The sequence below is a fragment of the Venturia canescens genome, chromosome 6 (genome assembly GCF_019457755.1).
Source record: "Venturia canescens isolate UGA chromosome 6, ASM1945775v1, whole genome shotgun sequence".
NCBI classification, from domain to species: domain Eukaryota; kingdom Metazoa; phylum Arthropoda; class Insecta; order Hymenoptera; family Ichneumonidae; genus Venturia; species Venturia canescens.
The window spans coordinates 1,855,060-1,867,776 of NC_057426.1; the positions used below are offsets into that span (position 1 = coordinate 1,855,060).

Sequence of the window (12,717 nt, forward strand, 5' to 3'; positions counted from 1 at the left end):
GATAAGCCGGATTTATCGTTTGGGCATGAATAAAGCAAGGATTAAAAGGAATTGTTAAATAAAAAATGAGCGCGAGTGGAGAACTCGCGGGTTGTTTATAGATATACAGTAACTCGGATCGTATCAATTTTAATTGCATCAATCACCGTTGAAATCTCTTCGTAACGGCTGTAAAGAAATATGCGCGCGTACTCACGTATCGAATCACGAAAATGCTCATTGTTTAACGAGAGGGGCGTGGAAAATGTGGCGCAAGGTCGTGATCGAGGCCGGAAGTGCTCATTTTCTCTTTCGGCAACTGCGATATCGCGGTGGCTACAAAAGAAATGTGTTTTTTCTCCTTCTCCCGTTGCCTCTGGATATGAAAATATTTGCTTGAAAAAAAAAGGGTTTGATTGAGAATGAGACGAAATTTTTCCACATTTTGTGCAATCTCGCTGGGATGGTCGAAGAGTGAGAAAAACTGCTGGCATTATCGTTCGGCTCTCGCGGGAATGATTTATCGAGAAAATTTCGTATATCTCTGAGAGTATGGCGGCGACCTTGCACATCCGCGATATGCTCGCTCGGTGCTGGATTTGCTCGTGTATTTAGGTGCGTTTACGCGTCGGTGTGATAGGCTGGCACACAGCGGTGACTGAAATGCCGACTTCATTAGCGGCAAATAACTTTCACTCCGGTTGCGGGCTCGATACAAAGTTGCGAGCTTCGAGGTTTATCGGAATTACGCAGTTTCTGTACGCCGCGGCGCCGCGTTCTCGACCGGACGGTTGCCGAAACGGGTTAACATTTGGCCCTGACCTCTTTGGACCGAGTCCACGCTCCGTTCTCCACGGTTTTAAGGGCTCGGGATATCCCGTCTGGCAGCCGGGCGCGAAAGTATCTGGAAAAGGGTTTTTCGATGCTCGAAGAAATCGCTCGTATCGCGGGGACGCGGCGAACGAGGAAGAAGAAAAAGGAACGAAAAATCGGTGTCCCCGAGAAAATGAGAAAAAAGGTTTGCGCGCGGAGACAAATTGCGGGAGGAACATGACGGAGAGCAGGCTGCGAGGCTCGCCCCTAAATCACTCTGAGGAGGGAGAGAATCCCTAAAATATTCAGGATCTCGTGCGTCCTCAGGTGTGCTCTCGCCCCGCACTCGGCGGAGGGTTCTTTCAGCTTGGTGTAATCCAGACGAGAGAGAACCCTCGACCGCTCCATGCGCGCGCCCCCGCCGGTGACACGGCTCGTCACAACGCGCCCGGCAAGCGTCGAATCGAACAAAAGAAACAACTTTGAACTTTCGTACGAGCAACTCCAGTCTGTCGACGGACGCTCTGTAATCAATGGCAAACAAACTATCAATGCGGAGAGAAGAAAATTTCTACTTGCGCACGAGACGAAAGAGAATTCGTACGAACAAAGAAAAAATTGTTTCAATTATGGATCGCGGGGGCAATGAAATTGCGGCGGCCCGCTTTCACGAAGCGGTAGGAGGCTCTAAAAATTAAAATTTTTGTCTCGTTCGTGCTCAACAAAAGGATCGATTTGGTCGCCAAAAACAAGGAAAATGCGATTGTAACGATTCTGTTTCGCAACTTTTTATATATGAAAATCATTTTTTAATCTAGCACCTTTCGATACTGGATTTTTTCACTAGGAACAGCCCGTAGATGCTCGAAAGCGACGAAAAGGTGCTTGAGAATGAGAAGAGGATTGTTGTACGAACGGATATGATGAAGATTACTAATAAACGTGCTCCGTACTCGACGGAACGCACGTTACAAAGTGGCTGCTTTCATCATTTTATGCGTCTCTCGTCTCACTGCTCTTGAGGAGTTTCTCATTTCTCTAGCATAACTGGCACAATTGCGCGGTGGTGAAAAATGTCCGAGGAAAAAAACGGTGCTCGATCATCCTCCTAGTTTTTTTGTGGAGAAACAATTTTAGGATCGTATCGATTGAGGAACAGCGTCGTGAAACAATTTTCACGTCACACGAATGAGAAGGGAATTCGACGTCGTCGAACGACGTTGAAGTTCGCAAGGTTCGAGTCCGAACGAAATTAAGGAAAAAAACATGTGTAATTCACCAATTGTTTATTTCTCGAAATCATTGGTGCAAGTTGAATACGAATTGGAAACTCGGTATGAAACACAAAATTGGAGAATTATTGAAGTTTTTTTTTTCATTGTTCCGTTGGACTTGAATGACGCTGGAGTCCAACGGAGCAATGATTTCAGTAATTCTCCAATTTCGTTAACTGCCGAATTTGCATTTCGTCGTTTTTCAGCCAGCACCGATACTTCGTGAAATAAAAAATCGGTAAATGACAAATGTCTTTTTCCTTCATTTCGTTGGACTGGGAGGTTCAACGGGATTTTTGTCTCAGGTCGTCGGTTGACGGTTTCATGAATTTCGAGGGCCCCGCGAAACGATGAATTTCGTCCCGAGCCTGCCCCGTAGACAGCCACGCAGCTGAGAGCTTCTCGCTCAATTATTTAGCCGCGGACTGAGTAATTTTCGGGGCGATTAATGGGACACGCTGTATATTCGCGGAAGGAATAATGTGTCTTGGGTATAGCGAGGTATTCGCTTCTACCTCATGGGGGTCCCTGACCTACGTTACTTTCCCGCATGTGCTATCCGCCGGAAGAACACTCGAGAACGCGAGTGCTACTTAGTCGAGAGTCCTCCCCCTGGGTAGTAGCCTCGAGAGAGAAAAAAGTTCTTGATTCTAGTGGTGAGTGAGTCGAGGAAATAATGCGAGGAAAAAAAATGGAAACAAAGTTGAAGCGGCGCGGGTATTTCGCTGAATAAATGAAGATTCTCTCGGTGCTTTTGTATGCTTTCGATTGGCAGCTTCGACTCGTTTTTTTCACAGCGCCTCGAGCTATTATCGAAGAAACGAAGGTTCGCGGGGAGCGCCGAATAAAAAGGCGCAATCGGTAACGCAACATGCGGGACCAACGATGACCTTGGCTAGCCCTCGCCCCTTTCGAGCCTCCCGATCGTCGCGACGGTATAAACCCGCCCGCGACATGCGGGTTTTGCACTGGGCACGAGGGACACGAATTCGGGCATTTTTCGAGCATTTTTCGAGCATTTTTTGAGCCTCCGGACTCAGTTCGGGACCCGGAAAAATCATTGGTTACGAAACGACTGAAAAAGGTCGCTTCGCAATCGGCGATTGTGCAGGAAACAATCGCCTTTCAAAGGAACTCCGCTTCGGACAATGCTCTCATTATGATTGCACGCGGAGAGGCAAACTCGATGATCGATTGACAAACGCTCGCTTTGTATTTGCCGCGTCTTTGTCCTCCGCGGGCTCCTCTTTGTACACACCTGATTAGCGTGACAACGAGCTCGTCTTGCTCGCGGAGTGGGCTCCAGTGTCGTTTTCCACTCCCCGCGGCTCCGTCTCGAAAACTCATTTTTGTCGCTCATTCCAAAAGCGACATTGCGGGCCTGATTTTCTCATTTTTCGCTGCACAAATATAACAGGAATCGAGCGCTAATTCTCGCGGAGTGTCGCGGCTCTCATTCGTTGTGAATAATTCGTGATGAAAAAATTTGATTATCGTCCGAGGATCGTTGGCGACGAGGGGGCCGCAGAGCGAATTCGTGGGGGCGACGATTGCGGTGCGCGCGATCGTAAAAGTCATTTGGCGCGAGTATGACCTCCGAGCCCCATTGAAATACGACGAATGAAAATAATCGCCCGAATTTTTACAGACGCCGAGGCTCCTTCGTTATTTCCATAAATGTAGCTTCGCCCATAAAGAATTGAACGATCGGGGAGCGATAATCAAGTTCGCGACATTAAAGCCACGAGTTACTTCGCCAAGAAATCTTTTATTTGCACCTTTTGTTCGACTATATTCTCGAGCATTTATATCGTCGCGTCTCGGGAGCAGGATCAAAGAGGCGAGTGAAAGGCAACAATGTGAAGGCTCGCTTCGTGCGCGCGAGCCTCTATGAATTGTACTTAATGATTACTCGACTCGCTATTCGAATTTGCGCACTTGCGAGAATTGTCGAGGAAAAACCTCTTCGAAAAACGAGGGCGACGGAGGAGCCCGATAACTCGATGGAAAAAGAGGAAGATCGAACTATTCGAATCGATTCCGTTAAACGAGTGGAAATATGATCGCGTCTCGTTCCTGGGAACGCGGAAACCCATCCGGTAATTGATTCGTACGTCAAGGAAAGCCAGGCATTTGAACGATCCTCACCAGGAAGCTGGCGCACGGTCTAACGAGACGGAAAGAGAGAATATTTGTTTGAACGCATGCAGAGAAGCCTGGAAATCATTGAGCCCGATAAAATCGACTCGTCCGAACATTTTCTCGAAGAGATTTCCTCGATTCGCAGTGTTTTCTCCAGGATGCCGGGAATAATTGATTGCCCCGGGCTCCTCTCGGTGCGATCTCATCCGCGCCGTCGATATCTCATTCCGATTCGAATGTTTCGTCGCAACGGGTGTGTTTACGAAAGATTAAAACCCGATTAAATTGCGCGCGGTAGATCCGTTTGGAGATGCGACCCGAGAGTTTTATTTCCGAGAGCAGGATCCGGCAAAAAAGTTGTGAAAAAGGTCGATAATCGCGGCGAGACAAAGAGTGAAAAAATCTCATAAATAACACTTGTTAGGCCGCCTGAAGCGAGGAGGAGACAAGAAGAAGAAGAAGAAGGAAAAATCGAAAAGTTCGCTTCGCGGCTCTCCGCTCGGAAGAGCCCGGGGAGAAGAGCGCGGAGCAGTGCGACCAGGCGAAGAGGGGGGGGGGGGGGCTGCGAGCGGACTCGGGGATTCCCGAGGAGCAAGACCGCTTCCGAGAATAGCAACGTGTAGTAAAATACGAAGCGAGCGAGCGCGGGCAACGTGAAAAAGGAAGGGAGAAAGTAAAAAGAAGCTAAAAAGCCGATAAAACGATCGTGAAATGCGAAAAAATGTTGCCCTCGCCGGATGCCGGTGGGGCAGAGTCGAGTACAAAGTTGCAGGTGAGCGACGCAAAGATTTTCTGCCAGAAAAATACCGAAATTTTGAATAACCGTGGAGGAGAAGAGCACGAGGAAGTAAAAGCGAAATCGCGGACGAATTTTGTGTCCGGGACCGTCCGAAATTTTCGTTCGAAAGGAACGCATTCACCGCGGAAGGCAACACGACGGACGAGCGAGAGAGGAAATACGAGGAAGCTTTCACTCGCGGTCTCTAAAAAAATTATATTATAAAAAAAAAAAGCGAAGAAAAAAGGATCGATACGCAGGCGGCTTACGTAAAAGTTATAAATCAATTAAAATTCCTGCGAGGCTGAGCGGATATGCTCGCTAAATAGCTCGAGTAAGAGTTTATACCTTTTTCTTACAATGTTATAAAATGAAACACGGATTGGCAGTCGCTTCGCGTCTGATACGTTCCGAGCGGATAACCGCTTGGATTCGCGTTCGCCTGCATATTTGTAACTTTGTTAATTCACTCTTCCAGTCCGCGATCAAAGAGAGCACTTCGTGGCCAAGATTTCAAAGGACTCGGTTTCTCTTGGGACTTTCCCGATGAAAAGGACCCGCGAGAAAGTTCGAATGCGAATTGCGGAGCCGGAAGAAACTCGGGCTGCTCGCCGCGCGAGGAGTTTCCCGAAAGAGCATGCCGTGAAAAGATGGACGAAACGACGAGAAAAATAAAACTTGCGGAGCGAGAAGGTTGCCCGTTGAAAAGTAAAAATTAAGGGAGTCGGTACACGAGGAAGTGCAGCCAAGTGGATCGAGGCCGGAGCGAGAGAGGAACTCGCGTATGGCGAGGCGACGCGATGGGGAATTTGAGAAGGAGCGTTCGTCCGTGCGCGATACTTTTCATTTTGTTTTCATTTATTTCTATACGCTCCCGTCGCGCTCGATCTTCGTCGAAGGGACCGAGAGCGGAGACGAGCTCGAAGAAAATGGTGTAACCTTGCCGACCGACCTCGATCGCCATCACCGCGAGCCGAGCGGACAAGACACGAGAACCTTCGTTGCTCCTCTCGCGGTTTACCCGCCCCCCTTCGAACGCACAGCGATACGAATAACCGCGCGTCGATGTTCCACCTCCGAATGTCCACGCACAGCGCCGTTCCCCTGCCCGCGAATCACTCTCCGCGCATAAACGAACAAGTTAAAAGTAGCAAGCGGATTTTCTGGAAGATCGGGAATCCGTAAAACTCACGTGTACGAGGAGCGATCGAGAACTCTCACTTTCCTCGTTCCACGTCGGAGGAGTCTTCGGACGCGGACTCGCGTACACGAGACCCCGCTAAATCATCGTACAATTTCATCGTTTACGAGACCCCACCGAATGGCTTCCTCGAATCACGGAATCGACGAATCGCAATAACTTCGAATGCGAACTTGGCAATATATTTATATTGAGCAAAAATAAAGGGAGGCTCGAAGCATTTTTTTGTGATAGGCAAAAAATTGAAGCACCCGCGACCGGATGTAGCTGACACTAATGGCGAAGTCGACACGTGTCTCCCTCGATCACGATCGCGAGCGAGACACGCGCGTGAAAGTCACTTTTTTAAATTCCAATTGTCGCGCGCTCAGTTGTTATACGTGTGTATAGAGAATGAGGATTAAATGGATAGAGGCTCGTACCTACGGACGATTGTGCACGTAAAAATGAATCATTTCAATTAGCACGCACGATGCTACTCGTTTTCTTCTGTCTGCGGGTCTCCCCCCTCCCGGGTTCTCGCCTCGCGCACGTCCTTCCTTTTCCTTCGGTCTCATCGCGTTTGAGAATAATCGCGAGGCGGCCTATTGCTAAATTTTACGGAGAAAAAGCTCGATGACGCACGACAGTAAATTCTCTTGTTTTCCATACGATAACCTCGCGATTATTTGACGTTTAAGCAAAGTTTAAAAACGAGGGTGAAAATGATCGCGAGGCGAAAGCGGGCCGCACGAGGGTCGAGAAAATTCTCAAATCCTTCGGGAAGTCGAAATTGTTTTCCAATCGACCTCGATCGAGCGAAAATATTGAGGAAAAAGTACTCGCGCTTGGGGGAAGCTTGACAAAGTGGTCACGGGCGGCGCTCCGATCGGAGGCGCGCATTCGTTTGGAGAGAACGTTTACGCATACAAAGTCAACGTTCCCCTCGCCCCCGGGCCGCTATCGAGAGGTTGCGACGACGTATAGCTTTGTGCACGGTAGCACGCTCTCTTCTGCGAGCGACGAGCTTTACGAGCTTGTCTACGAGAGATCATCGCAGATTAAACAAAGATGAGCCTCTTTCGTGCATTTATCTTACGAGATTGGAGCATCGTCGCGCGCTGAAAACACGATCGAAACGTAGCTCGCTCCTCAGAATGTCGCGTTTCGATCGTCTTCTCGTAAGTTGCATCAAATTATGTTTTTTTTTTTCGCTCATTTCTTTTTTTTCTCATTATTCTTTTTCATCACACTCCAAGATTGTAGAAAGATGGAAATACTGTGCGAACATGCTTCTCGTGCATTCGGTCAATTACGAGAGCGATGTTACGGCGAATTAATTAATAAAAATGTGTGAAAAAAAAAACCCAGAAGCAATGACTCACCCCTTCGTTTCCTAGGAACTGTATTGTAGGGTTCTGATTGGTCGTATTCTGAAACAGAGAACAAAAAGCGTTTAGTGCAACGCGTCGAATGAGTCACGATCGAAAGATCTTTACGAGAATATGAGCATCGACGCGAACCACTTGGTTCATGGAAGAGATTTCTCGTCTCGAGATTTAAGTTAAAAGAATCTCGAATAGTTGGCACTTTCGAATAGGAAAAATGGTGAAATCGCGGACAAATTATTTCTACAAAAAAGTACGAAGCTGAAGTTTGCAACGTTCGAGTCCAACGAAAGGAGGGAAATAAATATTTGTAATTCACCTTATTTTTGTTCGACGAAGCATCGGTGTACGTTGAAAAACTACAAATTTGAAATTCGGCAGGAAAGAAAATTGGAGATTTACTATGGAATCATTCGAGAGGTTTTATACACCGTTTCGTTGGACTCGAACGTCGCAAACTTCAGCGTCTCGATGAAAATTGATGTGTGATGTCAAAATAAATACATCGGTTCACATTTATCGTACAATCGCGAATGAAATTCTGTTATTTACCATAGCAAATTTCTAAACACTTTGGCGTATGATCGATGCCTGCGTTCGAGCTCCTCAAATATTCCTATGTTCAACTGTAAATTTCAATTGTGAAAACAGTACTAAACATAGCAATACGATATAATAATTCTACTTGACGCGGTTCATCATCGAGTCAACATAAATTTTACAACGTTTCCTTGGTGAACTATGTACGAAAAAATAGCACAGTTTAAACCTTTGTCACAGCAAAATAAGCAATTTAAAAACTTTCATTCAAAATTGACTTGGATATTACAATGTTTTTGGTAAAAACTTCCAAAATGGGCGATATAGAACCCCAATACCATGGCAGCATAGTAATTCTTACTATTTTTTTCTCTCCGTGTGAAAATTACATTTCCAGGAGATCAGAGTATCGAGACCGGAAAAAAGTATTTCCTAGTCTCGATCAACGACGCTGAAGTTTGCAACGTTGGAGTCCAACGAAATGAAGGAAAAAAACATTTGTCATTTGCCAACTTTTTATTTCACGAAGTATCGATGCAGATTGGAAAACTATGAATTGCAAATTCGACAGGGAACGAAATCTAGAGTCGCGGCAGCGACTCTGAGACAAGTACATTTATAAGATAAGACGAGTTGCTGCCAGAGACTCTTTACCGGAGCGATAGCGTTTCCAATTGTTTTCGAAAATTTTCAAAATTTGTTTCTTCAATAATTTTGGAGAATTACTGGAATTATTGGAGGCTTTTTTCAGCTCATTTCGTTCGTCGCCAACGTTACAAACTTCGGCGTCATCTCGATCAACAACGCGGTTCAGCGCTAACATCGACTTGAATCGTGGTTGATGAACTACATCATTTGAGAATAAATATTTCGGGCAAGAAACGAGGCTATTAGCCGAAAAATATGAGAACGACGAGGAAAAATAAATGAGAATTGTAGTGTCTGTTGTGCGTGCTATAAAAAAGCACGTCACCGTTTATGACGCGTAATTTGATTGCGCAAGTGTTTCTCACAAGTGTGAATCCACTGTAGCTCCAAACATTTCAGGATCCACGATGGAAGATGTACGAGCTGGGAACTAACGGTGGGAGATGCGAATACGGAAAAATTGCGACGCATTTTTTCTCCGCGATAATTGAGCTAATTGGGCGTCGATTGAGTTTAACGAAAGCTACAAATAACGCACGATTACGTCAGGAATCAATGTCGCGTTAACTCTTGACCGATTATGACGAATAATATCCCGAATATGAAGTTTGTTTGGGGGATTCGATTCCCGGAGATTCGGAGTTTCGCGAACTTGCTGCGGCAAATAAATATATCGAGTTGAAACACCGGGTCGAGTGGTTTTCGCTCTACCCGGTGAATTTTTAGAGCGACGTACCGTTAACTCCCTGAGTCTGCAGGAGCAGGAGACGACCGAAAGATGTACAAGTACGGGCGACTCAATGGAACATTTTTTAATATCAATTCATCCGATTATTTCGTGAATCTAAAAATTCGAGGGGGAAAAGCACGTTGTTTCCTTGCATCGATGACATTTCGATCTCCATACGAAAGAATTTGTGCTCGCTGAGGATTGTTGAATAATGTGATTGATCGAAGAGCGAGAATCGTTTGACAACGCTGAAGTTTGCAACGTGTTGGAGTCCAACGAAATGGCGGAAAAAAACATTTGTAATTCGAAAATTTTCTATTTCCCGAAGCGTCGGTGCAGCTTGAAAAACTACGAATTGCAAATTCGGCAGGGAACGAGATTGGCGAATTATTGGAGGGTCTTTTTAGATCATTTCCAAGTCGTCCCGGAACACGAAGCGCAGGTTCCCCCCGCAGAAATGAGCAGCAAAGTATCCGAGCAATAAATTAAAAAAGTTTCCCAATGAAGGAAGACTCGATTGGTTGCGATCCAGGAAAAAATGGTGGGCGCCGAATAGTCTCAAGGTGCGTCGCTGCGAGTACGAATAAGAATGGCTTCTCACAGCGTGAATATTCGGGTGAAACGAGGCCAAAGAGCTCAATTAACCGAAAATCTTGAGGAGTGGGCAGGTGGAAGGAAAAAGTACGAAAAAGTAGTGAATTATGGGCGGAGTTGTCGCGAGGAGATCCGATAATGCTCGATACAGAGTTGGCAAGAAATTCGGCAACGCCGCCAACTGGTTCACTTTCTCTCGGGCGGCGAACCCGCCTGACATCCTCGGGGTTTTGCGGCCTCGCGCGAGCGGGTCCGAGTCCACGTAAAAGCGAGCTTAGTAATCGAGTGTAACCGCGACAGTTCTCTGCCCCTTCTCCCCCCCCCCCCCCCCCCGGTTTACTCGCACTTCTATTCATATTCGTTTCAACCCCGTTCGACATCGGAATGAATTCCCAACCGAATCGGACGCTCGTACGTGAAAACGGTCGTTTGGGAATCCGATCGGCGCACCCAAACGTGGCTTATCATTTGGAAAAGTTTACAGGACACTTCCGAGCCTTTTTTCGTTCAGGCGAACGCGCTCGAACGAGAACACACGGAAAATATGGTCGAGCATGGGGATGAGTCGGATTCACACGAATCGCTGGGTTCGCTCAACACCTGCCTTTAGGTGCGCATAATCCGGCGCCGGGAAAGAGAGAAAGAGTGGAAAAAAATAAGACGAGGAGGGACAAAGAGGAGAAAAAGGTGGAGGCCGAACAATGCAATTCTCATAGGTGTCCGGGGGGATAAATGTCTTCGGAATACGACCTCGATCGCGAGGGGCGAACGAGCGGAATATGGCACAAAGCCGAAATGAGTAAAATTGTAAAGGAATTTAACATAAATTCAATGGGGAAAAGGGATTGTGAATAGACCAGAAGCGAATCGAGCTCGATGCGTTTGCTCCGTATTTTCGTGGCTTCGTTTCTCGAAGATAAGACTCCTGGCAGAAATAAATATTCTAATGGTTCCCGATAAAGCTTCACGATTGTTAAACTTCCGGCTCGAGTGCGGTTTTCAACGTTTCCGTTCCCATCGGGGCACGCCGCACGGCGACACAAAAGAAAAAGAGACGGAAAAACACAGGCACAGAGGATAGAGAAAAAAGGGGAATAATGAAATGCAGAATGACAGTGACTCGAGTATCGAGTGCGGAGTTTCGAAAAGCTCATCCATTTTCTAGCAGCAAAAACCGTTTCGGCCTGACCGAAAACCTCACGAGAATGAACTCGGTGTAAAAACCAAACTGATTTTATCGATCGATGCAATTAAAGGGATCGACGAATCGAATATGGACGGAGCTTCAATCCCCACGGACGCAACGTGCCTCATTATTACCGACGGATTTAATGACGAGCTGAGCCGCCCCGTCAATGCGAGAGAATCGGAAACACGCGAGTGACAAACATCCGTGTGCCAACCACTGAGGTTTTCTTCATCCTGGAAACGAGATTTTGGGAGTAATTAGCGGAATTACCAGAACGCATTAACCGGAGCCATTACCGAGCGAAGGCTCGTCTCAGTCAATCACTCGACGAGAATCTTCCATTAATACTCGGCCACTATGGAATGGTATTACACTTTTTGTACTTGGGAAAACAACATCATTGTTTTTATTGACGTTTCCATTGGCATGGGGGGCCTTAAGGGGTGACGGCTGCGCGATCTTCGCACCGACTTCGAAAGACGAAACTTTCGAATAATCGTTTTATTATTTCAGAAATATAATCGGTGGGAACTCGACATTTTAATGCAGTTTTATTATGAACAAAAAGGTTCGAAAAAGGTCGAACATTTTGACGGGCGTGGTGCGACAGCTGCCGCTGCTGTTGATGTCGCGCTGCCAGTTTTCTTTACAAATTTTGTAGGCTTATGAAGCGAGTTTACTGTCCAAAGCAGCGTTGCAGTGGAGGAAAATTAATAAATGAACGATAAAACTTTACCGGGGTGAAAATTGTCGTTTTGTAAAAACTGACGAAAATACGTGGCGAAGCAGACGACGACGAATCATGACCAAAAGGTCGAACTGACGTCACACGTGGATGCATGTATCGAATGCAGCGTTGCCAAACGTTACCAAACCATTTGTCGTGTAATCCGAATAATTTCTCGTCAGATATTTTTTAAATATTTCAGCCGACTTTCAACGGTAAGCTTCAAAAACTAAAATACGCATGAGTTCTTCAATATCCACGAAATACAAAGATCGATTTTTTTTTTTTTGACGAAATCATGGACATAACTAATGAAGAAATTCAATAACTTTTCACGTGTGTACGACTTCTTAGTGCCGGGGTGATAAACCTCATAGAAAAGTCGATATTCAATAATTAATTTGTTGCTAAACTACGTGGTAACCAGCGTCCAAATTTTGCAAATATATCGAGTACATATTCATTTTTGCATACAAAAAATATCATCGCGTAATCTTGGACAGCGAATATTCACCCATCTGCCTTAATTTTACGAGAAAATCTCTTGCTCAATCTCGTATTTTGACATTCACATAAAAATTTGAATGTTTTTCTTTATTTTAAAATTTTGTTTATTTTTATTGAAAAAATTTTAATTGAAATGAAATATTGAAAAAATAAAAATTCAGTTTTACAAATGTTGCTCGACGCTCGTTCTTCGAGCTGATCTATTGGAAAAACTCCTCATGCCCGATC

General features: G+C 45.8%; 1 protein-coding gene across 2 annotated transcripts in view; it reads right to left on the bottom strand.

Annotated features, from left to right (window-relative positions):
* The window catches only part of Su(Tpl) (Suppressor of Triplolethal), a 57,407-nt gene that overhangs the window by 33,174 nt on the left and 11,516 nt on the right, over window positions 1–12,717 (bottom strand). For both annotated transcript variants that reach the window (XM_043420909.1, XM_043420908.1), the window contains exon 3: window positions 7,552–7,599. In XM_043420909.1, coding sequence (XP_043276844.1) covers window positions 7,552–7,599 — 48 coding nt within the window. The remainder of the gene's footprint in view (window positions 1–7,551; window positions 7,600–12,717) is intronic.